General features: G+C 36.4%; 1 protein-coding gene across 1 annotated transcript in view; it reads right to left on the bottom strand.

The window, feature by feature from the left end:
* The window catches only part of MNAT1 (MNAT1 component of CDK activating kinase), a 219,174-nt gene extending 192,469 nt beyond the window's left edge, over positions 1-26,705 (bottom strand). Inside the window, exon 1 of the mRNA XM_042943427.1 lies at positions 26,410-26,705. Within this exon, the coding sequence (XP_042799361.1) occupies positions 26,410-26,498 (89 nt within the window). The 5' untranslated portion in view covers positions 26,499-26,705. The remainder of the gene's footprint in view (positions 1-26,409) is intronic.
* Positions 26,706-27,233: the final 528 nt, after the last annotated feature.

Below are 27,233 nucleotides of genomic sequence, written 5' to 3'. Positions count from 1 at the left end.
AGACAAATCATTCTAAAACTCCGTACCTTAGTTTATTCATCTATAAGATAGGAACATGGACTAGACACTCTGTGAGATCTCTTCTAACATAAAAAGTCTATGATTCTAAGAAATTAACATATATATGCACATTCTGGAAAATCACAAGTCATTCTTCTTTAAGTATTCATTTAAAATGACACAGGCTATCACTGCTGTTGCATTCACTAAAATATAAAGCAGTAACCAGCAACGCAGCAATAGCCATTTCATCCATAAATCAGCAATTAAAATGGGTGATAACTGTGTCCATTTGAACCTCAGTAAGAAATTTCCATTAGCACCAATGAGAACTATATAAATCAACTCTGTAGATACTATTCTTTTAACTTTACTAACTTATTAATTTAACTGAGAAAGAGGCCAATCTGAATCTGCAAAATTTCAATGCCACAAAAGCTTTAAAAGAAAATCTATTCAGGGCGCCTGGATGGCTCAGTCGGTTAAGCATCCGACTTCGGTTCAGGTCATGATCTCGCAGTCCATGGGTTCAAGCCCTATGTCAGGCTCTGTGCTGACAGCTCAGAGCCTGGAGCCTGCTTGGGATTCTGTGTCTCCCACTCTTTCTGCCCCGCCCCTGCTCACACTCCATCTCTCTCTCAAAATAATAAACATTAAAAAAAAGAAAAATCTATTCTCTCATCCATTAAAAGCAAGAAATTGTACTAGACAATTTACAGATTATTTTTGGCTTTAAAAAGTCTATACATGAGAATAAGCTATCTCTATACAGCAACTGAGAAACCAAACAACAAACTAGGCTAGAAAAGCAACATGTTTCATTTTCTTTTTTAATTTCGCTTTATACGATACCAGAGCTCAGTAAAAATTTCTAACCAAGTGATAGCCATAATTTATTTTTCAGTGAAACATATATAAAACTCATAAAAAATCATTTAAAGAATATCATAATACAGAACTATTTTACCCAAGAATCTACTGAAATACTTTCCACATTCCCCCTTTCTTGATAATCTATTTGAAAGCAACTATAATCCATTACAAAGTACTGGAGTAAAGAACTAAAAATTTTCTCATAAAGATGAGACTTACCCAGAAAGGACAATAATTACATCAAAGAATTCTACAGGATTTTTTTCTCCTGAGACTTAAGCATGAGATTTCCAAAAGAAAGAGATTCCAGTTGTTGCACTACAAACTTCAAGTCACTGACTCAAATTGAAGCAGCAATTTGCTATGAGAAGCAAGCGGATGATTTACATAAAGAGAAAAACTGAAGAAAAACAGAATCAATAAAACGTAGGAAAATATGAACATGTGACCAAAAAAAAAAAAAAAAAAAATGCTGCAAAATATAAAGTACCAGAATTCGAATTTATCAACTCACAGATCTAGATGGTTTGACCCCACAATTAGCCATAGGCCATTTATTTACATACGGTAAAAATCGTCAACCCACACACATAAAAGTTAAATAATACATTTAAACTCAGCTCTTATTTACAAAGATATAAAAAAGGAAAAGCAACCCATAAAACCTTTAGACTTATATTCATTAACCAAAGAAACCTAATAACCAGGGCAAAAGACAGCATCATTCTGTAACCATGAATATGCTTGCCACACAGTAGTACTCAATATTTGTTGAATGAAAGCAATGAAACTTTAAAAGGAAAATATAACCCTAAAAATAAATGTACCAAAAAAAGAAATATGACCTAAATAAAGTTCCAGCTGTTTGAAGTAGCTACTAAACATGGACATAAAATATGCTCTTCAGTGCCATGATAGTTTAAGCTCCTACCTTAGTGTGAACAATTGAAAACAAAAACAACTTGCAAATCTGAAAAAAGGATAATCCTAAACTTTAGAGTAGCAGGTACTTTCTTTTCCTCAACTGTTAAGGACTCTCAGGTAGATTACAGTTTTTACTCAGAATTCTGTTCAAAGAATTCTTACATGAAGATTACTCTGAAATGTTTTCCTTAGTTACAATCCAAAATGTATTTTAGTATTGTGATTTCAGGGCCAAGTAAATATCAAACAAATGGTAACCTCAGATGACTATCTAAACTTGCCTGTTCCTAGAATCTAGGACACGGATAACTTTCTCTAACAGAGGATCCTTCCCACTCTAACAACCCAGTTAATAGGCAAGAAAAAGAACTTGTAAGTAACTACTTTGTTTCATGTTCTAAATTAAATAAATAGATCATGACACATGGTCCATGAAGTAAAAAAAAGAAACTATCTATATATATTACATACACTTTCCAAAGGAGTCACAGTTCATAAACATCTAACAAGAAAAAGTAGAATGGCCAAAGAGTTTAGGAAATTCATTTCTTGTACTCATGAGAGACTCTGGGTTTTTTTCCTTTGTGCTCTTTTGGAGAATTTGCAAAAACTGCTGCTGAATGAGAACACCTAGACTGCCATCATGAAAACCAATAATGCACCTGGTAAGAACACAAAAGACTGACTGACTCACCTGTGTGGAATCCATTATCCTTTAAAGAAAAAAAAACCCAAGTCTGGTACTAGAGAGCACAATGTACTTTCTACCGGACAAGAGGAGAATGATTTTTCCTTGTCCTGCTTTCCAGCTGCCCAAAGAATAGATCTCGTACTAATTGTAATATGACTCTTTTACAAAAATAAGAGGTAGATAAAGTGCTTACAAACAATAGCTATTTCATACAACTCTATTTCTAAATGTTCTTTGAGACTTTTATTACTCAGAAAGTTAAATGATTTTAAACTAGAACTTGACCCTGTGCATTTGCTTAAAGCACAAACATCAAGAAAAAAATACTTCATTTCTGTATTTTACAATCATATTGGAGACTTGCTGCTGAATACAAATATGAAATGCAGTAGATAGAAGTGTGACTGCAGTATATCAAAACCAATATAGACTTTATGAAATCCTTGGTGGGGCAAAAGTGGTGAGGGAACAGACACCTTCATATACTGTTTCAGGGAATTAACTGGTGTACTTTATTAAAAAAAAATTTAGAAAGCTATCGAAACCTCACATTTCTAAATACTCATCAATAGGAGAAACATCCACACAAAGAAATATTAGGTGCTAAAAAGGAGGTAAAGTGGTATATGCTAATAATACTCATGGTCTACCACTAATTGAAAAAAGCAAGGTTAATATACACTATGATGCTCCTTGTGCAAATTTCAAATTAATATGACCATGTGCTTTCATTAAGGTATAAATCTGTATTATCCACTTGGAATACATATATCATCTAACTACAAAAGCTATATGCAACTTTAATCTTACACATTTGTTTCATTTTTCAATCTTCTCCCTATCCAAACTGGCTTCAATTTTCTATTATTGAAATAAAATGAGGGCACTTACATCCACATGAAAGTATATTCCCCTAACAGAACAAAATATCTAAATAAGTAGAAATTGCTCTTATAAGTTAAAAAAAAAAAAAAAAAAAACCTTTAAAACAATAGAATTATTATAAAACCCTTGGTTTGAAAGTGATTTAGGAACAGTATGGGCAAGATTTGGTGATGCTTGGATATAAGCCACAAATATAAACCAAGAATGACTACCATATTTCTGACTTGGATCCTGTGATATACTTGCTGGTGCCACTATACTCCCAGCACCCCACTGTCGAATTGTGTTACTCAAATGACTCCAACAACACTTAGCATAACAATTATCAAACTGTATCATAACATTTTATTTGTTTACCTTCTATACATTAACTGTGAAACCTCAGGGCAAAGATTATCTCATATTCAACTTTGATCATCAAGTCCTAATAAATAAGAAGTGCTAAAAAAAAAAAAAAAAAAAGTTTGAAATAAGTAAAGCACCAGACTTGGAGCATGCCTGGAAGAGGATAAAAAAATCTAAATCCCAGGAAATGCATGAACAGCTTCTCCTATTTCATATTCTCTGTTCCTAACTTTTTTCTCAATATATTTTGGGGTTAAGGATAGAAAGAGAAGCTCTATGACTCATTACCAAAATTTCTAAGATAACAAGGGTATAAATATTTGAAAAGTATGAAATGAAATCAAATTGCAGTTTGTCTCCTATATTTTTCTGACATATTTAGGAATAACATGAGTGATATTCTAGAAAATAAAATCTTGCCCTAAAACCCCAAACTCATGGCTGCTGTTTGGATCAAATGCTTAGGAACACTCTATTAAAAATATTTTCAGGGGCACCTGGCTGGCTCAGTCAGTAGAGCAAGCGACTCTTGATCTCAGGGTTGTGGGTTCAAGCCCCACACTGGGTGTAGAGATTACTTAAAAAAAAAAAAATCTTTAAAATTTTTTTTTCTAAATGAAATATAGTTTCTAAAAAAAAATTTACCAGACAATGGATTTCAATGTCATATCTCAACTGACCACCAGAAAATGTCATTCTAGCATGTTTGCATGTGTGTGTGTGTGTGTGTGTGTGTGTGTGTGTGTGTAGGCAGTAAAGAAATAAATGCACAAAAATACTGCAAACTTTGGAACTGCATTTAGATAAAATTTTCACATTGACTTGAATACAGTCTATAAATTGATATAAATTGGAAAACCAAAAAATGAGGAAAGAACTAAATGAGAGTAAGAAATTAATAGATAAGTGTGAACTTCTAAACATTAATTCCTCCAGATATAACAAAAGAAGTTACCTTCTAAACCATCAGTTTCAAACAGGAAATTTTCAGGTTCTTGAAACTCTATGTTATATGTCTGAACAATTTCTGCATTAGCAGAAAGCTGCACATGATTTCTTAAAACCGATAAATCATATAGCCTGATCTCTTAGTGAAATTTGAGAGGCAGTCACTGGGAATTCATAGCTAATGACAACTTAAAATCAAGTTCTAGTCCAAGTCAAACAGTTATACTAATGCTTTGTTTACTTATTTTTTGTGTGTGATCTCTATACCCAACATGGGGCTCAAACTCATGACCCTAAGATCAGGAGTGGCAAGCTCTTCCAACTAAGCCAGCTAGGCACCCCTTGGAAACCGTTATACTAATGCTTTAAACAAGACAAAACTAAACTGAAGAGAAACTGCTTAATACTTTTCAAACCACTTATCTCCAAATACAAAAGAGTACAACAGATTGTGTCCAAAAATTTGCTCGGAAATTTACACATTCTAAAAGGAAATTATATGGTATTAAAGTAGACGTGGCTAGATGTTATAAAACCCACTTTTGTATTAATAATTAAAGTCCCAACAAGACTACAGCTTTAGGCCACAGGTGTAGAGCCTGAAAGAGAACATGAATGTTCTCTCACTTTAGTGAGTCAAATTATATCTTTCCAGTAACACTAAAAAATTACACTTCCTTTAATTTTATTTTAAATGGTTTCCAACTGGAAAAAGTTCCTACTACTGGCATCAAGATTTTTCCATCCTATGGCTTAACTGTTATATGGTGAGCAATCCATAAGACATTGTAAAATATAAGAATGCAGTATTTAAAGAAATGTCTTAGTGATCACTTCTGAACATTCGGACTCTTTAGCAATGGGAAAAAATCACGTAATTTATCTGCTATATAAGTTCAGAATTTCATGTACAATAAAGCATGTTCCAAAAGTAAAGACACATTCATTATCTGACAGTAAATTTTCCAGACAACTATACCATACTCCAAAAATGCAGAAGTTCTATTTTAAACTTTTTTATGTTACTCTTCCTATAATACAGTCCAACAAATGTGTATGCTGGTTCTGTGCTAGCTGAATATAACTGAAACTTTTCTCAATGGCATAGACTCCTCATTATAAACAGGTTCCCATATTGTGCTTTACAGAAATCAACAAACCTTTCATGTCATTTTCCACAAAATGAAATAGTCTAATCTAAACATAACAATGGAATACTGTACATTTTCCCCATAAAGAAAAGTAGAAGTTTCACAAGCATTCTATTATACAATAGCAGTATATTATATGCACATTTACTTACACAAATTTATATGTTCAGCAAAAAGATATTTTTTAAAAGCAGCCCATATCACCAGCCTTTCCTCTCAGTTATACCTTTACTCCAGAGTGAGCATAAAATGAGAGATGTCACTCAATTGTTCCCTCAGCTGCACTCACTTCCTAATACCTCTCCTAGAATGAACATCTTGGGGCGCCTGGGTGGCTCAGTCGGTTAAGCGGCCAACTTCGGCTCAGGTCATGATCTCACGGTCCGTGAGTTTGAGCCCCGCGTCAGGCTCTGTGCTGACAGCTCAGAGCCTGGAGCCTGTTTCAGATTCTGTGTCTCCCTCTCTCTGACCCTCCCCTGTTCATGCTCTGTCTCTCAAAAATAAATAAATAAAACATTAAAAAAAAAAAAAAAGATTTAGAATGAACATCTTAATAAGACCGTATCTGACTGGGGCACCTGAGTGGCTCAGTTAAGCATCTGGCTTTGGCTCAGATCATGATCTCATGGTTTGTGGGTTCGAGTCCCACATCTGGTCCCACGCTAATGGTGCGGAGCCTGCTAGGGATTCTCTCTCTCTGCTCCTTCCCTGACTCACTCTCTCTCTCTCTCAAAATAAATAAACTTAAAAAATAATAATAATAAGAGGGAAACCTGGGTGGCTCAGTCAGTTGAGCAGCCAACTTTGGTAGCGGTCAAGATTTCACGGTTTCTGGGTTCAGGCCCTACATCAGGCTTGGAGTAATCTAAATCAGGCTCCAATCGGCTTGGAGCCTGGAGGCTGCTTCAGATTCTGTCTCCCTCTTTCTCTGCCCCTCCCCCACTGGCACTCTGTCTCTCTCTCTCAAAAATAAACATTAAAAAAAAAAAAAAAAAAGAAGAGGAAGATTGCATTTGACTGCATTGAAAAATAAGTCTTTTCAATACAATGCCAGAAAAGAGCCAATTATTTCAGCTGATGTTTGGCAAAAACAGTGAATCATTCCTATGCTGAAGGAAACTGGCTATGCTCAACTTAGTGAAAAATCATTTATCCATACTGACAATTTCTGATCTTATTAAAGGTAATTCTTTCACTACACATAATTTCTAACTTACACAACTTGAGAACATAAATTCCATATAAGATTCAACATCACTGTATTTATCACTTATTAAATCTATAAACAAAATAAACTATTTTTATAAAGAATTAGCTACTCAAATTGCTATTTCATGGATTTTGATAAAATTTATTAAGTCCTTGGTCAATGATAGGAAATTTACAAGGTTCTCACTAAATATTCTGCCTTATAATCAAAGCTTAAATGGTAATAAAAGCTTTACCTTTGCAATTTAAGTTACAATAAACAGTATCACAGGATTCCCCCAGATTACTTTACTTCTAAACCAAAGTAGTTTATATGTCTCTGAATAAGAACCACTTCTCTACATAATGACAATGGCTTATTTGACAGGAGCCCCTTAGAAATCTATTCCCACTATCATAAAAAGAGTCTCAAATAGTGTACAAGTTTTGGTAATGTCTCTTTTGTTATAATAAAGGTGAAGTGATTGCTATTAGTTATCTGTTACTGTGTAACAAAATACCTTCAAATTCAGCAGCTTAAAATAATAAACATTATCTCATACAGTTTCTGAGTGTCAAGAATCCAGCAGCAGGTTATTTCTCAAGACATTAGCCAGGGTTGCAATTATCTGAAGACATGGCTGGGGCCAGAGAATCTAAGAGGGCTTACTCATGTGGCAGGTGTCAGAGGCCTTGATTCTTCACCACATGAGCCTTTCTATATGGCTGCTTACAACACAGAAACTGTCCTTCCCAAGAGCAAATGGTCCATGAGAAAGCTGCAGAGTCTTTTTATGACCTAGCCTTGGAAGTGACAAACCATCACTTCTGCCATATTCAATTCATAACACAAGCAACTCTGATAACCATTTGGAGAGAAATTGCACAAAGGCATGAATATCAGGAGGCAAGAATCATTGGGAGCTCTGTTGGATTTAGGCTACAACAGTGATGAACATACAGATATATGGTTAATGTGGTTGTACATATGTCCACAAATTCTTTGATACTTCTCTTATCACAAAGTGAAGCCTAATTCCCCTCCACCCTAAATATGGACTGTGCTTAGGACTCAAATAGAATGCAGCAGAAATGGCAGTGCCAGACTTCCAAAGCTAGTTTATGACATTGTGGCTTCTGCCTCTCTCTCTTGAATCATTCACTCTAGGGAAAGAAAGCTACCACATTGTAAGGACAGTGAAGAAACCCTTAGGATAGGCCCTTACAGGAAAGAACTGAGACCTCTAACCAACAAATAGTAAAGAACTAAGCCACAAAATTAAGCTTAGAAGTGGATCCTCCAGCTTCATTCGAGGTGTCAGAAGACTGAAATAGTACTGAATGAAATTAAAGACTTAAATAAATGAAAAATATATCATATTTATTGATTATAATACTCAATATTGTCAAGATGGCAATTCTCCCCAAATTTAAAGCAACCCAAATCCAACAGGCATTTATACAAAAGTTGACAAATTGATTCTAAAATCTATATAGAATTGTAAAGGACCTAAAATAACCAAAGCAATTTTTAAAGTAAAAACAAAGTTGAGGGTGCCTGGGTAGCTCAGTCGGTTAAGCATCTGACTCTTGATTTCAGCTCAGGTCATGATCTCACAGTTCATGAGTTCAGGCCCTGCATCAGGCTCTGTGTGACAGTGCTTAGCCTGCTTGGAATCCTCTCTCTCCCTCTCTCTCTCTTTACCTCCCCTGTTCATGCTCTCTTCTGAAATAAATAAATAAACTTCAAAACTAATTTAAAAAAAAAAAAGTTGAAGGACTTACACTTCCCAAGACTTACCATAAAGCTACAGTAATTAAAACAGTTTGGCTGTACTGGCAAAGATAGTTATAAGTCAATGGAACAGAACAGAGGGTTCAGAAACAGATCCATAGTTACTTAGTCAATTGATTTTTGACAAAAATGCCAAGGCAATCCAATGAAAAAGGAAAGGCATTTCAAAAAATAGTGCTAGATCCCCTAGATATCCTTGCAGGGAAAAAAATAATAATAATAACACTCAAAAAGAGAACCCTCTTACCTCACACCATACAAAAAAGTTAACTTCAAATGGATCACAGATCTAAATGTAAATCTAAAACTATAAAACTTTAAAAGTTAAACTACAACTACCACATAACCCAGACATGCCACTCCTAGGTATTTTCCCAAGAGAAACAAAAAGACATGTTCAGAAGTATCTGGGTGGCTCAGTCAAGTGTCCAACTTCAGCTCAGGTCATGATTTCGCAGTCCATGAGTTCAAGCCCGCATCTGGCTCTGTACAGACAGCTCAGACACTGGAGCCTGCTTCAGATTCTGTATCTCCCTCTCTCTGCCCCTCCCCTACTCGTGCTCACTCTCTCTTTCTCTCTCTCAAAAATAAACATTAAAAAAATTTAATTTTTTTAATTTAAAAAAAATGTCCATGCAAAGACTTTTACATGAAAATTCTCCATAGCAGCTCTTTTGTAATACTAACAATCACAAACAAGCCAACTGTCAATTAACTAGTACAAACTAGTATATCTATACAACAGAACACCATTCGGTAATAAAGAGGAATGAACCACTGACAGACACAACAAAATAGACGAATCTCAGAATAATGGAGTCAAAGAAGCCAAGACAAACCAAAAAAAAAAAAACAAAACAAAAAGCAGCCTATATGATTTTATGTAAAATAATAGCAAATGCAAACTACTCTATAAGGAAAAGCAAAACTGTTGTTGCTTGGGTATGGGAGTAGAGGGAAGAATAGATTACAAAAAGGCATAAGGAAATTTGGGTATGACAGAACTATTTGTTATCTTAATTGTAGTGATCACTTTATGGGTCTATTAACATGTCAACGCTGATTAAATTATGTGCAGTTTAATGAATGTCAATTCTATCTCAATAAAGTTGAAAAAAGAAAAAATTGGTAATGTCTATTAAAACTATAAATACACATTATGGAGCATCTGGGTGGCTCAATCAGTTAAGCGTCTGACTTTAGCTCAGGTCATGATCTCATAGTTTGTAGGTTGGAGCCCCACGTCAGGCTCTGTGCTGACAGCTCAGAGCTTGGAGCCCGCTTCAGATTCTGTGACTCCCTCCCTCTGCAGTTCATGAGTTCAGGTCCCTCGTGCTCTGTTTCTCTCTGTCTCTCAAAAAATAAATAAATGTTAGAAAAAAGTTTTTTTTATTTTTAAATACACATTTTGCTGTTAGAAATTTATCCTACAGGGCGCCTGGGTGGCTCAGTCAGTTAAGTGTCTGACTTCAGCTCAAGTCATGATCTCGTGGTTTGTGGGTTTGGACCCTGCATTGGGATCTGTGCTGACAGCTTAGAGCCTGCTTCGGATTCTGTGTCTCCCTCTCTCTCTTTCTGTCCCTCCTCCGCTTGTGCTCTCTCTCTCTCAAAAGTAAATAAACATTAAAAAAATTTTAATTTATCCTATAGATATACTTGCATTTACACAAAGATAGGATGTGCACTGAAAAACTATATTAAATATCCAAAAACAACCAAAACTTCCATTAATATATGACAGGCTAAATAGATTAATGCATTCTCAAAAGATGGAATACTCTGCAACCATGAAAAAAACAATGACTTATATTTATATGCTCAAACGTAAATTATCCAAAATATATTGATAAATGAATGAACTAAGTGGCAGAGAAATTCATACAGCACAATCTGTGTTTGTGTTTAATCTTCAAAAAAGTAAATACATATGCACATAAACTGCTAGCTGTAATTATACTTGAACAGTACCCTCAGCACACTTAGGATTCTCTATTTCCAACTATTTTATAATTTTTCAGAAACATTACACAACCATTAAGACTGACATTACCACTCATATTATATATTAGCTGCTATATGCCAGGCAAATATGCCAAGCAAACTTTGAACAAGTTGCCATTTCTTTAACCTTCACAACAAGCCTGTAAAACAGGCAGTATTATTTTTATCACCATTTTAAAGATTTAGGAATCTAGGAGTCAAAAAAGCCTTTGCTGCAGGTCACTATTAAGTGGTAGCCCAAGGATTTAACTCAAATTTCTTTGATCCCAAAGTTGATGCTTTTAACCACTGCACCAAAAATCTCTAGGTAAGCAAAATGTAGAAACCAAAAACCCATAAAAGAACACAGCAATTGGGAACAGTGTTAATAAACAGAATATAGTCAAAAAGCACAAGCTTATTTCTGGCTCTTGCTTTTGACAGAAAAAAAACAAAAACAAAAACAAAAACACCATGGTAGTGTTTACTTAAGTATATGTAATTGTCCTCTGTGAGGTATTTTACTAATCAATCCACTTGGTCTATATGATTTCAGTAATTCCTAGTTTGTTACATTCTAACTTCAGCATATAACATGTTAGTTTCTATTCTAATTCCAAATAATATAAACCCAAATACATAAAGCAAACAGGAGACACAAATAGTGTATTTCCCAAGGGGGAATTATAAACACTAAACATATACTAGCTATAGCAATTTATTATTATTGACACCATTCCTACTTTAAATTGTATGTTCTTGCATTTAGTTGCAACACATTACATAGATTGCTTGCTGCAATCAACCTCCATAAGGAATTAAATATTAATGATATACCGAATACAATTATGAGAAATAAGACATTCAATACAAATAAGGCAGAGGCAATTACTGCAACATATTAATTTTAGGTCTTAGAAATATATTTAAACTACCTAAAAAGTAAGAATTTTGTCTTCAAAATTTTGTTTACCAACCTCAGCTTTCTAAAAAAAACTCATTCCCTTTACTATGATCTGACTGGGCATTGAACAAATATGGATAAAGAATCTTTACTGCTAACACAATATTTTATTAAACTGTATGATATTATATATTCAATTGGCAACAGGAGCATTTTTTTTAATAAAGTAATATGTAGCTCAGCAAATTCCAGTCCCATAAAAATCACACATTATATAAAATTGATTTCTCCTATCCAAGTACTAACCAAGCTCGACCCTGCTCAGCTTCTGAGATCAGATGAGATCGAGCACATTCAGGGTGGTATGGCCACAGACTATAAAATTGACTTCTAACTAGAATCACTCCCAAGAATCAAAAAGTAAAAATTAAAATAAATGCTCTGTAAAAATATTATATACAATTTTTCTGTTGTCAGAAATGTTTTCAATTTTTTTAGAAATGTTTTTTAATATTATCTTTTCAATAAACAAAATACACATTTTAAAATAAGACTGAAAATAAAAGCAAATATTAAAAGTTATATTCCTAATGTCAAATATAAAAATATACCCTTAAAATGTTCCTCATGTATCCTCCGATAGATCTCAAAAATATAACATTTGCCATGTCACACCACAATTCTACTACTTTTTAAGTTTTTTCTCCCATATTTTCTATTCCAACTCCACAGATCAGTAACAAGAAATAAGATCAAATAAAACATGTTTTGGTAACATTATCCGAAGCAGTCATAAAAAATGATGCTCTCTTTAGAGACAACTTAGTTATACCCTGAAAGTAAACACTGTGGAATTATTTATGAAGAAATTATACTTAACATTGGTAGATTTCAAGACATTTATATTTTAATGGAATGAATTGTTTGTAAGTAAATCAGAGTTAGTGCTAGATGCAGTTTGCTTCGGTTACCTGAAATTAGAATAGCAGACTCATTAAATATATATAAATCAGTGATGCAGAGGCACTGCACCATATTGATGGAGGCTTCATTAATTTTCAATGATATAGCCACTATCATATTTGTGTTCTAAAGAAAATTGAATGAGGTACACAACCACTTTTCTTCATCTCAAAATTCTGTTTTTTTTACATATTCTAACAGTGAATGAAAGAAAACCTAATTCTTGGGGCGCCTGGGTGGCGCAGTCGGTTAAGCGTCCGACTTCAGCCAGGTCACGATCTCGCGGTCCGTGAGTTCGAGCCCCGCGTCAGGCTCTGGGCTGATGGCTCAGAGCCTGGACCCTGTTTCCGATTCTGTGTCTCCCTCTCTCTCTGCCCCTCCCCCGTTCATGCTCTGTCTCTCTCTGTCCCAAAAATAAATAAAAAAAAAAAAAAAAAAAAAAAAAAAAAACGTTGAAGAAAGAAAACCTAATTCTTCAAAACATTTCTAATGAGGTCCATTAAATATTACATTTTCTTGTCTTTTTGTAGGGAATATACTTATTTGTTTATACAGGTGTATATATATTTTTTTTTTTTAATTTTTTTTTCCAACATTTTTTATTTATTTTTGGGACAGAGAGAGACAGAGCATGAACGGGGGAGGGGCAGAGAGAGAGGGAGACACAGAATCGGAAACAGGCTCCAGGCTCCGAGCCATCAGCCCAGAGCCTGACGCGGGGCTCGAACTCACGGACCGCGAGATCGTGACCTGGCTGAAGTCGGACGCTTAACCGACTGCGCCACCCAGGCGCCCCCAGGTGTATATTTTTGAAACAAATTAAAAAATGAAGTTTGCAAAGTAAAATACTATAAAACTAGTTACCCTCCAAATCACTTCATTGTATAAATAATACATTTAGTCTTCCTAATTTGCATGTGTATACCTCAAAAGCCAAATACTATGACACTGTTTATACATTATCAAATAAAGTGATATGACAAATACAGAATTGGTAAAAAAATCATTATTGAATATTTAAATTTTTTTGTTTGTTTTTTTTTTTAATGCTAGCATCCTGGCAACTAAAAATATAAAAAGAAAATTGTTCTAAGTGTATCAAACAGATTTTGATAGTATTGTAGTATTTTCATATTTTAAAAGGGTTTGAGTTGCAATCTGGTTGCATTACATTAATAAGAAATTTATTTGGCAAATGTGATCAAAATTTAATTGAATAATTCCTAACCGGGATTTACACAGACACAAAAAAGTAGAGCTGGCCAGGTGGGAAATGCAACCATTTAACCTTACATAGGCTTCAGTTTTCCCATCTGTTAAAAAAAGAAAAAAGGGACAAGTGTAGAACAAAACTAAAAAGATGACTGCTAGGCTCCTTCTGATTTCAAATTAACTGAGTTTGCCAACTCCTATCAATTCTTTTGACAAAACAAACAGCATTTTGAGGCACGTACTTTTACACAAGCTGCCGTGTTCAACATGACAGCCAAATCAGACATCACATTCCACTTTCCTAATGGGACTAATACTTAGATCTTTCCTCTTTAGTGGCTGCTTCACAAAAACATTTATGCATTTTGAACCATGTAAACTTTTTTGTTCCCTTCATGCTAATCTTGCAAAAATTTGTAAGTTTAGGAAACACCCACCAAAATTATTTGCTTCCCCAAAAACCTTTTCCTACATCAGGAATATGTTGACAATTAGGTTTCAGGAGTTCAGGTTTGTTTAATAGCACTTTTTCAACAAATAGTTTAACAAATGGCGTAATACCGACTTTCGCACCTTAATTGCAAAGAATATTTTTATAACTCTAAACTTCCCTTTGGTTTCTTGTAAAGAAAAAACAACTAATTTCCTTTTAATGACTCAGAAGAGCTCAAACACCATAAAACTAATGTGGGTAGTAACCGTGTCTGCTATACTCACTGTTGTATACTCACACACAGTTTTTCAACACTGCTTAAGTACAAGACTCTCTTGATAGGTAGTATAAAACACAAAGTCTCTCCCTCAGAGATCTATGTCGGAGCCCAGAAATTTGTAATTGAACTCGACACCCAAGATGATTTTTAGGATGAGGTTAAGTCTGGGAATCAATAACCTGGAAATTTTGAGTGTATAAGAAAGATTGCAAACCGGGGGCTTGGGTAGCTCAGTCAGTTGAGTGTCTGAATCTTGGTTTCAGCTCAAGTCATGATCTCATCGTCATGAGATCTATGCACTGGGTGTGTAGCCTGCTTGGGATTCTCTCCCTCCCTCTCTGCCCCTTCCCGCCCAAAAAAGGTGTAAACTCAAAGAAAAGACCAAAACTATTAACTAAATTACCCAAATTTTAAGAAATTAAAGAGGGATTAAAAATTAATATCCCAAACAAATGAACAATTCAAGACTAGAACCTAGATTTTCTAACTTGTGATTCAATATTCTTTCTGTTACTCAATAGATCTGGATTATGAAAATACACAGAACACCAACTCATATATGTAGTGAAAGCAAAAACCATCTCCATTAGGAGAATGATCTTGAGATATTCATTGTAATTACCATTCAGAACATATGAGACATTAATTCTCTAGAGCTGTTCTGCAACATTATATTCTAATCAACTTGAAAACATTCCATTAAAAAAAGGGGGGAATGTCTAGAAAGTATTAGGGAAGAAACTGAAGTAACAAAAAAATGAGAAACTGCAAAAGAAATGCTAAAGAGGAACAAGCAATTGTCAGTTTTGAGGTAAGAAAATAGACACGTACACACAGAACTGAGACTACAGGAAGTAAATGACTCAACAATATAGTAAGGCCAGCTTTTTCTTAAAAACATAATGTAGTAACTGATGCCAGACTAGCATTCCCACCATGAGAAACCATAAAACAAACAAATGTTTGAGACACCTGTTTGCAGGCATTAGACAATAGACTACACAAAGACTATAATCTCCAGAAACGGGTAACTCACAAGGTGAGCCTACAATTGCCTCAGTTTTCTACCTGACACAATTCCCTTGGCCATTCTCAACAAGTTTGAGAAGGGCACAGTAGTTGTGCTAGACTGAGGAGTCAGAGATCAGAATTCAGTGCACTTGATATAGCTGAAAAATGCAAAGCAGAAGGTTCAGAAGTCTGTAGGAAACCTCCATGAATTCTTGACCAAAAAAGCAGACTGCACATGTGCAGGGCAAAACCAATCAAGGCTTAAAAGACGGTAGATGAAAGAGGGATAGAGGGCAGTTAAGAGTGGTGGATACACTTTGAAGTTCCCACCCAGCCAGAGTAGAGACACCACATTACAACTTATTAACACGTTAGACATCCAGCTAAGATACCAAAAAGGCCACAACTAAGAGTAAGTATCACATCCTAGAATAGGACTTATTCTTAGACTCCCCTAACAAAGCTTAAAATCAAGACCGAACAAATTTTGCAAGGAATTAGAATTTTGGAAGTTAAGTCGCACTAAAGTAAGGAAACACACCATGCTCGCTGCAGCTCCATTCTAGCAAATATTAAAACCAAGCTTACAAAGTTCAAGGTAATCAGCCAGCAAATGAATTGCCCGCAGAATTCACATACACACACACAGAGAAAGATAAACTCCAGGATCTCTAAAATGTAACATCTACATGATCTAGTTTACAACTGAAAAAAGTACTAAATGTGCCAAAATAGAGAAAAGAATGAAAAGAAAAAAGTCAAAAAGAACAGTTGATAGAAATCAATCCTACAATAGCCAAGATGTTGAATCTAGCAAACAAAAACCTTAAAATCATCTATTATAAATTTTTTTTAAGTTTATTTATTTAACTAGAGAAAGAAAGAGTGCATGCATGGGCAGGGGGAGCCACACACAGGGAGGGAGAGAGAGAATCCCAAACAGGCTCTGGAGTGTTGGTGCAGAGTCCAATGTGGGGCTCAAACTCCCGAACCGCAAGATTATGACCTCAGCTGAAATCAAGAGTTGGACACTTAAGCAACTGGGCCACCCAGGCAAACCTCATATATTATAAATATTTTAAAAGAATTAACACAAAGTATGTCCAGAATTAAATGAAAATACATTCAAAGAACTAAATGAAGATAGTCTTAATGCATGCACAGATAGGAATTCTAAAAGAAATGAAAACTATAAAAAAGAACAAGATAAAAACTGTAGAATAAAAAGTGCAATAACGAAAATATACTGAATGAGCTTACCAAAAGAGTGGAAATAGCATATGGGATTGAAGATAAATCAATAGAAGTAACTGATCTAAAGAACAGAGAGAAAAAAGACTGAAGAAAAATAAGTCGTACTACAGGGACTTACATTATATCAAAGAGTCTAACACACATGTAACTGGAGTTCCAAAATAAGAACAAAGTGTAAAAAGTGCAGAAAGAATCACTGAAATTTCCAATAGGAAGAAAAACAATGACTTACAGATCTAAGCTCAGCAAACCTCAACTAGGATGAATACAAAGAAAACCCATATCTAGAACATACTCAAACTGCCAGAAACCAAAATTAAAGAGAAAAATCTTAAAAGCAGAGGCACCTGGGTGGCTCAGTCAGTTAAGCATCCAACTTCGGCTCAGGTCATGATCTCACGGTTCATGAGTTCAAGCCCTGTGTCAGGCTGTGTGCTGACAGCTCACAGCCTGGAGCCTGCTAAGGATTCTACGTCTCCCTCTCTCTCTGCCCCGCCCCCACTCATGCGTTCACGCGCTTTCTCGCGCTCTCTCTTTCAAAAATAAACATTTTAAAAAAGAAATTTCTTTTAATCTTAAAAGCAGCCCCAAAAGATTTTTGTGTAAAGGGAACCAAAGATATGAGTAACAGCTAACTTCTCATCACAAACAATGGAGATCAGAAAACACTGATATCTTTCAAGTGGTGAAATGCCAACCTATAATTTCATATTCAGCAAAAATATCCTTCACACAGTTAAGCAAAATAAAAACACTTTCAGATAAACAAAATCTGGGAGAATCATTCACCAAGAGACCTGCACTACAAGAAATACTAAAGAAAATTCTCTAGGCAAAATAAAATCACAACAATTGTAAAATATAATCCAAAGGAAAGAAAAGGGGCACCTGGGTGGCTCAGTCAGTTAAGCATCCAACTTCGACTCAGGTCATGTTCTTGAAGTTTATGAGTTCAAGCCCCATGTTGGGCTCTGTGCTGAAGCTAGGAGCCTGGAGCTGGCTTCAGATTCTGTCTCCCTCTCTCTCTGCCCCTCCCCCCGTCTGTAATAAAATTTTAAAAAACTAAAAAGAAAAAAAAAAGCGAAGAAGGACACCAAATATAGTATATAAGAAGGTGAACATAAAGCACGATTTCACCACTTAATACCCACTAGGACGACTCTAATTCAAAAAAGATAAATAACAGGTGCTGCCAAAAGAGGTAGAGAAACTGAACCTTCATATACTGCTAGTGGGAATGTAAAATGTGCACCACTTTGGAAAACAGTCTTACAGTTCCTCAAATGGTTAAACATAGGGTTATCACATGATCCAAAAATTATACTCTTAAGTACACAGCTGAGAGGAACAAAATCATTTGTCCATACAAAAACTTGTACATGAATATTCATAGCAGCATTATTCATAATAGCTGAAAAGTGAAAACAACCCAAATGTCCATCAACAAATGAATGGATAAATAAAATGTGATATAGCCATACAATGGAATACTATTCAGTAACAAAAAGAAATGAAGTCCTGATACATGCTACAACATGGATGAACCATAAAAATATTATTCTGAGTAAAAGCCAATCACAGAGGACCATATATTGAATGATCTCATTTATGCAAAATGCCCAGAACAGGAAATCTATAGAGATAGAAAGTAAGATTAGTGGTTGCCTAGGGCTAGAGGGGCAATATGGGAAAGGGAATGTTTGGAAAGTGATGGTTAAGTGATGACAGGTTTCTTTGTGAAGTGACAAAAATGTTCTAAAGTTGATTATGGTAATGCAAGCGAGCACATCTCTGAGAATAAACTTGAAGCCATTGAACTCTACACTTAAAATGGGTGAATTTTATGATATGTGAATTACATCTCAATAAAGGTGTTTTTAAAGACTCTTTCAATTTTCCACTTTTCCTTAAAGACAACTAACTGTTTAAAGTAAAAATAACAATACTGAATCACATATAAGAGTAAAAGATACATCAACAGCATAAAAGATGAGATGGGTGAGTAAATGGAATTATATTGTTCACATTTGTGAGGTATGAAATGGGAAGTGAAAAATGGGAATATCAGATGTTGACCCTAAACAGATTTTGATAAAGATATACATTGTTATACCTAAAGAAACCATTCAAAAACTATTAAAAATATTAAAATAACAATAAAGAGCTATTGCTAATAGGCCAATACTTTAAAATATCCAATTAGTGGGGTATCTGGGTGGCTCAGTTGGTTGAGCATCTGACTGTTGATTCCAGTTCAGGTCATGATCCCAGGGTTCTGGGATTGAGCCCTACATCAGGCTCTGCACTGAGCATGGAGCCAGTTTGAGATTCTCTCTCTCTCTTTCTCTCTCTCTCTCTCTTTCTCTCTCTCTCTCTCTCATATCTCTCTGCCACTCTCCCCTGTTTGCACATTCTCTCTCTAAAATAAAATAAAATAAAATATCCAATTAGTCCAAATAAGGCAAGAAAGGAACTTGAACAAAAAACGAAAGAGACAAATGGAAAACAAGTAGACTTAAGCCCAATGAGCTCAATAATTACATTAAATATAAAGGGACAAATACACCAACAAAAGGCAGAAATTGGTGGGCCAGGAGGGCGCCTGGCTGGCTCAGTCAGTACAGCATGTGACTCTTGATCTCAGGGTCACGAGTTCAAGCCCCAAATTGGGTATGGAGCCTACTTAAAATAAAATTTTTAAAAAATTTTAAAAGAAATTGTTGGGCCAGGTAAAAAAGGAAGACATAAGTATCTACTAATATAAGACATACATTGGTTGAAGGCAAAGGGATAGAAAAAGATATACCATCAAACAGCATAAGAAAGCTGACATGACTATATTAATTCAGACAAAAACTTCAGGACAAAGAGTACTACAAGAGACAATTCATAATGACAAAAGGAGATATTCATCAAGAAGACATAGGTGAGACAATTCATAATGACAAAAGGAGATATTCATCAAGAAGACATAGGTGAGACAATTCATAATGACAAAAGGAGAAATTCATCAAGAAGACATAGGTACCTATGTACCTAATAAGAGAGCTACAAAATACATGAAGCATAACAAATCTAAAAGGTCAAACCGACAAATCCACCATGTAGTTGGAGTAATTGATAAAATGAGTAGATAAAATAAATTTGTAATATAGAAGATCTGAGTAACACTACCAACCAAGCTGATCTAATTGACATTTATAACACACTACCCCTGACAGCCACAGAACATTCTTTTTTTTTTTTTTTTTTTTTTTTTTTTTGAGAGAGGGGTGGAGGGAGAGAGAGCTCCTGCGCACAAGCAGGGGAGGGGCAGAGAAAGAGGGAGACACAGAATCCTAAGTAGGCTCCAGGCTCTGAGCTGACAGCAGCGAGCCCGACATGGGCCGAACCCATGAAATTCAAGATTATGACCTGAGCTGAAGTCCGACACCCATCCACACCCATCCGCCTGAGCCACCCAGGCACCCCGAACATTCTTTACAAATGTACATTGATTGCTCACAAAAATAGACCATTAAATAAGTTCTCAGAAAATTTCAAAAGATTAAAATTATTAATAGAGTATGTTCTCGTACCACAACAGAATAAAATTAGAAATTAACAATACTTAGAAAGTCTCTTTTTTCAAATTCTTTTACCTAGAATGAGTGCCTTTTCCTAATTTGCCTGCCCTAAGGAGGCACTGTTTCATAATTTGCATAAAAGTACTGGATAAGCCCAGAATATCAGTTAAAACAAATACATTAACACCACTTATTAATCATTCTTTCCAACAATAAATAAATTCAACCCTAATCTGATAAAGCTTCTAAATGTAACTAATAATTTACAGAAAATATAGAGGAACACATTAAACAATACCACAGCGACGCAATCAGCAAAATTCACAGTAGTAACTCTTCAGGACAAACTACCCAGTATCATCAGTGAGAATAGAAATAGAAAAAAAAGCAAAGAGACACAGAGAGAAAGATCTTAAGTAAATGTGACAAAATACTGACTTTCATATATCAGGACATGTTCCTTTATTCTACTACTTTGTGTCTTATGCATGTTTAAAATGAAAAAAGCAGATTTAGTAAAATCAAATACATGTAAAGCTTCCACAAACAAGTTTGCCAAGAAAGGTTGGGATTAAAATTAAATCATTAACAGGTGCCTGTGTGACTCAGTCAGTTAAGTGTCTGACTCTTGATTTGGCTCAAACCACGATCTCATGGTTTGTGGGTTCGAGCCTCACATCAGCTCTACACTGACAGTATGAAGCCTGCTTGGAATTCTGTCACTCCCTCTCTCTGCCCCCCACCCAAAATAAATAAATAAGGGGCACCTGGGTGGCTCAGTCAGTTGAGTGTCCGACTTCAGCCCAGTCATAATCTCAGGGTTTGTGAGTTCAAACCCCACATCAGGCTCGCTGCTGTCAGCATAGAGCCCGCTTTGGATCCTCTGGATTCCCCTCTCTCTCTGCCCCTCCCCCACTCATTCTCTCTCTCTCTCTCTCTCTCTCTCTCTCTCTCTCTCTCAAAAATAAGCATTTAAAAAAAATAAAATTTAAAAAATAAACTTTAAAAAAATTAAATTATTAAAAACTTAGTTAATATAACTGAATCCATCGAATTCAATATGCCTCCAGAATTCTATGAAAGAATTCTACGAAAGACCTGTTTCTTAAAGAAACAGGTGGTCCTGAAAAAAGAAAACAATTCTCCTTTTCTTTAATTAAAACAAAGCTCATCCTTCAACTGGAAAACAACAAACATGGAATCCAATCATCTTTAATGTGCATGTAATCAATCCATTTGAGTGTTTGCTGGATTGAATTGATACAAAAGGGAATATGCTTCTTCAGTTACTAGCAATTAAGAGAGGAAGAATTTTTCATTATGTTTTCATTTCTTTCTGCTTCTGTATTTTTTCCCATAAACAGCAGTCCTAATTAATCTTATCATAATCCTATACTCCTTATCTTTTGCGTATCACTACTGCTACTCACTCTCTTGCCTCCTCAAATGCCTTTGCCAACTTGAGGACATGAACAAATATAAAATCATGTGATAGCCAGCATCAAGGTGGCCCAGTAATCCCTACCTGATAGTATTCACACTCTTGTGCGTACTCTTCCACATTGTAACAGGGCTGCTCAGTATTAACAAATAAAACAGCACAATAATAGTAATGTCATGTCTGTGATTAGATCATAGAAAGTTCTGGGCTTCTGGTTCTCTCCCTCTCTCATCACAAACTCTGGGAAAACCCACATCATGAGTACCCTATGGAGGGTCCACGGGAAGAAAATGAACCCTCCTGCCAAGAGCCACATGAGTAACCTTGGAAAAAGATATTCAGTCTCAGGCAACAGCCTGAGCAAACCTCTGAAGAGACTATGGGACAGAATCACTCAGCTAAAGTCACTCTCAGATTCCTGCCCCTTGGAAACTGTGAGGGCAGGTCACAATCTCAAGGTTTGAGCCCCACATAGAGCTCTGTGCTGAGTCTCGAGCCTGTTTCAGATTCTGTGTCTCCTTCTCTCTCTGTCCCTGCCCACTCTTACTCTGTCTCTCAAAAATAAATAAATTTTTTTAAAGACATGTTTTAATTTAAAAAAAGTATTTCACATCAAAATCCATAATGTGGGGCGCCTGGGTGGCGCAGTCGGTTAAGCGTCCGACTTCAGCCAGGTCACGATCTCGCGGTCCGTGAGTTCGAGCCCCGCGTCAGGCTCTGGGCTGATGGCTCAGAGCCTGGAGCCTGTTAACGATTCTGTGTCTCCCTCTCTCTCTGACCCTCCCCCGTTCATGCTCTCTCTCTGTCCCAAAAATAAATTTAAAAAAACGTTGAAAAAAAATTAAAAAAAAAAAATCCATAATGTTGTATTACTTATCAAAACAAGATCAAAAAAATAATAATGCCCAATATCAGCAAAGATTTGTGGCAAAAAGAATTACCATATTGTTGTTGGGAGTATAATTGATACAACCTTTTTTTGAGAACAACTGGGCAATATTTAACAAAACTTAAAAGTCACATACAATTACACTACTAGGTATTTACCCTATGGCTTGACTGTTATATCTTATGAATATGCCTAAGTGCTCAAAGAGCTAGCTAGCTAGCTACCAAGTTCACTCCAGTGAAAAAACAGAAACATAAAATATTCATCAAAAAGATTCTGGGGGGCAACTGGGTGGCTCAGTCGGTTGGGTGTCTGACTTCGGCTCAGGTCATGACCTCACGGTTCATGAGTTCGAGCCCCCCATCGGGCTCTGTGCTGACAGCTAAGAACCTGGAGCCTATTTCAAATTCTGTGTCTCCCTCCCTCTCTGCCCTCCCCCCACTCTCACTCTGTCTCTGTCTCTCAAAAATGAAAAAGCATTTAAAAAAACTTAAAAAAAGATTTTGGTTAAATGGGGCACCTCGCTGACTCGGTCAGAGGGGGAACGCGACTCTTGATCTCAGGGTTGTGAGTTTGAGCCCATAGTGGGTGTAGAGATTACTAAAAACACATAAACTTAAAAAAGTGTTTTTTGGTTAAACCAATTATAGTATAACTGAACATTGAACTACCATCCAACTGTTAAAAATAAAGAGGAAGACATATACACACTGATTTATAAAAGATATCCAATATACGAATATTTTAAAAGGTGGGATTTATATATATATAATTTATATACATTATATATATATATATATATATATATATATATATAATATATAAATCCCATTTTCCAAGAAAGAACATGATAACAAGTTCATATCAAGAAAACTACAAAGGTGTGCCTGAGTGGCCCAGTCATTTAAGTGTCTGACTCTTGGTTTTAGCTCAGGTCATGATCTTACAGTTCATGAGACTGAGCCCTGTATCGGGCTCCGAGTTGACAGCAGCAGAACCTGCTTGGGATTCTCTCTCTCTCCCTCTCTCTTTGTCCCTCCCCTGCTCACACAAGGGCACATCCTCTCTCTCTCAAAATAAATAAACATTAAAAAAAAAAAATTACAGAGGCACCTGGCTGGCTCAGTTGGTAGAGCATGCAACTCTTGACCTGGGGGTCATGAGTTCAAGCCCACATTGGGCGCAGATACTACTTAAAAATAAAATCTTAAAGGGGTGCCTGGGTGGTTCAGTTGGTTAAGCATCAGACTTCAGCTCAGGTCATGATCTCTTGGTCCGGGACTTCAACCCCCATGTTGAGCTCTATGCAAACAGCTCAGAGCCTGGAGCCTGTTTCAGATTCTGTGTCTCCCTCTCTCTTTGCCCCTCCCCCACTCGCATTCTGTCTCTCTCTCTCTCTCTCTCTCTCTCTCAAAAAACGAATAAACGTTAAAATAAATAAAATCTTAAAAAAGAAAATTACAGATCATTAGAATTAAAGCTATTATTTTGACATTTTATAGTCTCTTAAATTCATTTAAAGATAATCATTATTGTACAAGTCCTACATAGTAGCCCAAATGACTCCTGTTTAATTTCATCTCTGCTTAGCACACATACTACTCACAATAATGATAATATAACCAATATATATTAAACAAATACTATATTTGACAACAGAGACAGAAACTCTACAAAACAATTCCAAATATTTTATATATTTAATCCTCAAACACTGTAATATAGGTAGTGCTACTATCTCTACTGTTCAGGTAAAAAAAATGAGGGGTGCCTGGGTGGCTCAGGTGGTTAAGCAACAGACTCTTGATTTCAACTGAGGTCATGATCTCCCAGTCTTGGAATCAAAACCTGCAGCCGGGCTCCACTCCAGCTCTGAGCTGGGCATGGAGCCTTCTTAAGATTCTCTCTCTCTCTCCTGTTGCCCCTCCCCCACTAGCATGAGTGTGTGTGCAAGCACACACGTGCTCTCTGTCTCTCACAAAAAAGAAAAATGAGTGCAAGGTGTTAGTAATTTGCCCAAAGCCACAGTTCCTGTAGGGACTGTGTAAAAAATTCAAAATCATAAGTTTCTTCTTTTATCCAATACGCTATATTCTTTTATCCATTTTGTTCATATTTCAAGTCAAGAAAGAACTATAAAATGTGGTCTATACCTAACAAATTAGCAAATAACCAAAATAAATAAAACAATAACTTAATTTTTTAAAGATTTTATTTTTTAAGTAATCTCTACACCCAACATGGGGCTCAAGCTCACAACCCCAAGATCAAGAGTGTAACACTCTACTGACTGAGCCAGCCAGGCACCTTAATAACTTAGACAATTCTTAACTCTTATGAGAAAGCAAAAAGGACTAAGGATACCACAAAAGCAATTTCTAATTAAAAATAAGTCATCTCAGGGCGCCTGGGTGGTTCAGTTAGCTAAGTGTCTGACTTCGGCTCAGGTCATGATCTTACAGTTTGGGAGTTCAAACCCCATGTGGGGCTCTGTGCTGACAGCTCAGAGCCTGAAGCCTGCTTCAGATTCTGTCTCTGTCTCTCTCTCTGCTCCGCCCCCACTTGCACACTGTCTCTCCGTCTGTCTCTCTCTCTCAAATATAAATAAACAAAAAAATTAATTAGAAAAAAGTACCAATACATTAGCAAACCTTATTATAATCATTATAACTACAACTGACCATGCAATTTATGCTTACCCAAAGACCTAGTCTATCACACTGTAGATTACCCATCACCTTTTATTTCTAAGAAACCTCAGAGAAACTACAGGAATATATGCTCACCATAATACACCACCTTCAATCCCAAGTGCTTTATAGAACCACGTTTACTGAATCACATGTGACTATAAAAATGTGGCAAGAAACATGCTGACCAATTCCTGCACTTATTCTTCAAAATAAACAAACTTAACCTCCTTCTTTCTCCTCCCCTCCCCCAAAATGGGCGTTCTGGAGTCAGACATCCTGTGTTCCAATTCTAGTAGGGCCCACTTAATAAGGACCTTGAGCAGTCTCAGTCTCCTTCCCTGTGAAATGGTAAGGATACTAATACTTACCTCATGGGGCTGTTTGGGAATGAAGTGAGACAATTCATGGTAAAGCGCTTAGAACACTGCCTGGCACATAATGTGCACTCAATAAATACCAGCCACCATTACATCTCCAAAACCGCCAAGAATCTAGACTTACTCCCTTTTAGTGATGAGAATCTAACCCAACTCCATCAGGACAAAATGGTTTATAGACGGTTTTCATATTACCTTACATAATAAATAGAAGTATATATTCACAGTAATTTTGTTTTCATAGCAATTTCGCCCTTTTCAATAAAAACATTTCCGTAAAATTAAACACTCCAATCCCCCAAGTTTTTAACCAGCGGCATGTCTGGACCCCAGCTGTCAACACAGCCTGGAAATACCCCGGCTATGAAAGGGGAAACCTGACAACCTGCTGGGTACTACATCTGGGAACCTGCAGTCCAAAGCAGGCCAGCGCGGCTCGGGGCTACCGTCTATTTACAGAAACAACGTCACCTTTTCCCATTTTCCTCCCCAGTGTTGAAACGAACGACGCCCTTTTCTCCCCTGAGCCCAGACCAGACATTTCCCAGCTCTCTCCTCCCACCCTGCGAGTCTCACCCCCATGGAACCCACGGTCTCCCGACTCACAGAGTGTGCCCGCACACATTCACCATCAGCTTCAAGGAGGGGTTCCGGTATTTAGTGGTCTTACACCGGGGGCAACCCTGATCGTCCATGGCGGTTCCCTCCTGTGGATTCTCCCCCGACGCCTGCTTTAGCTACAGCCAGAGCAACCCCAAACCTCCTCCAAGCGGGTTCCTACCAACAGGCACTTGGCTGGGACGGTCCCGTTGCAAATGCGCACCGGCCGGGGCGAGACGCTGCAGCACAAACGTTCCGGCCGCGAGTTTTCCGGTCCTGCAGCTGGGGCTTGGTCTTAGCTTCCGTAGGCCAGTGCACTATCCTAGATTTCGGGGAAGAACTATTAAAATGTCAAATTGTACACAAAGCTCCATCTCCATGCATGTAGAAGTATTTTTTTAAGGAACTGTGTCACAATTAGGCACATAGATTTCACCTTGTACTGTCTGGAAAGCATTACCATGATTTCAAAGATTTATGCCCTGTGTACCTAATCAATAATTCAGACTAGCATTTTCTTTTGAATAATTTGAAAGCCTGTGCTTTATATTCTCCTTTATACTTGCACAGTCATGCAAGCACAAGTTCGCAAATAAAAGTTTGAAAAAGTTACCTATAACAAAAGTCTCTACACCAACCCTAAATACTACAGATTCTCACTAAATTCTGGCATCTGTTCTGCAGAGTCACTTAATTCAAGACTGTCGAGTGTGCTTAACCGGTGTCACCTGGTTCTTACATCCACCCCCCCCACCCCAACACCCCAACCATATACACTGTATTTCAGCAATTGTAAGATCTGAGAGCCTGAATCTCTTTGGCAGTTGTAA

This window comes from Panthera leo, chromosome B3, assembly GCF_018350215.1.
Source record: "Panthera leo isolate Ple1 chromosome B3, P.leo_Ple1_pat1.1, whole genome shotgun sequence".
Taxonomy (NCBI): Eukaryota; Metazoa; Chordata; class Mammalia; order Carnivora; family Felidae; genus Panthera; species Panthera leo.
Note: the sequence above shows the minus strand (reverse complement) of the source record. Positions and strands in the feature narration are given on the sequence as shown.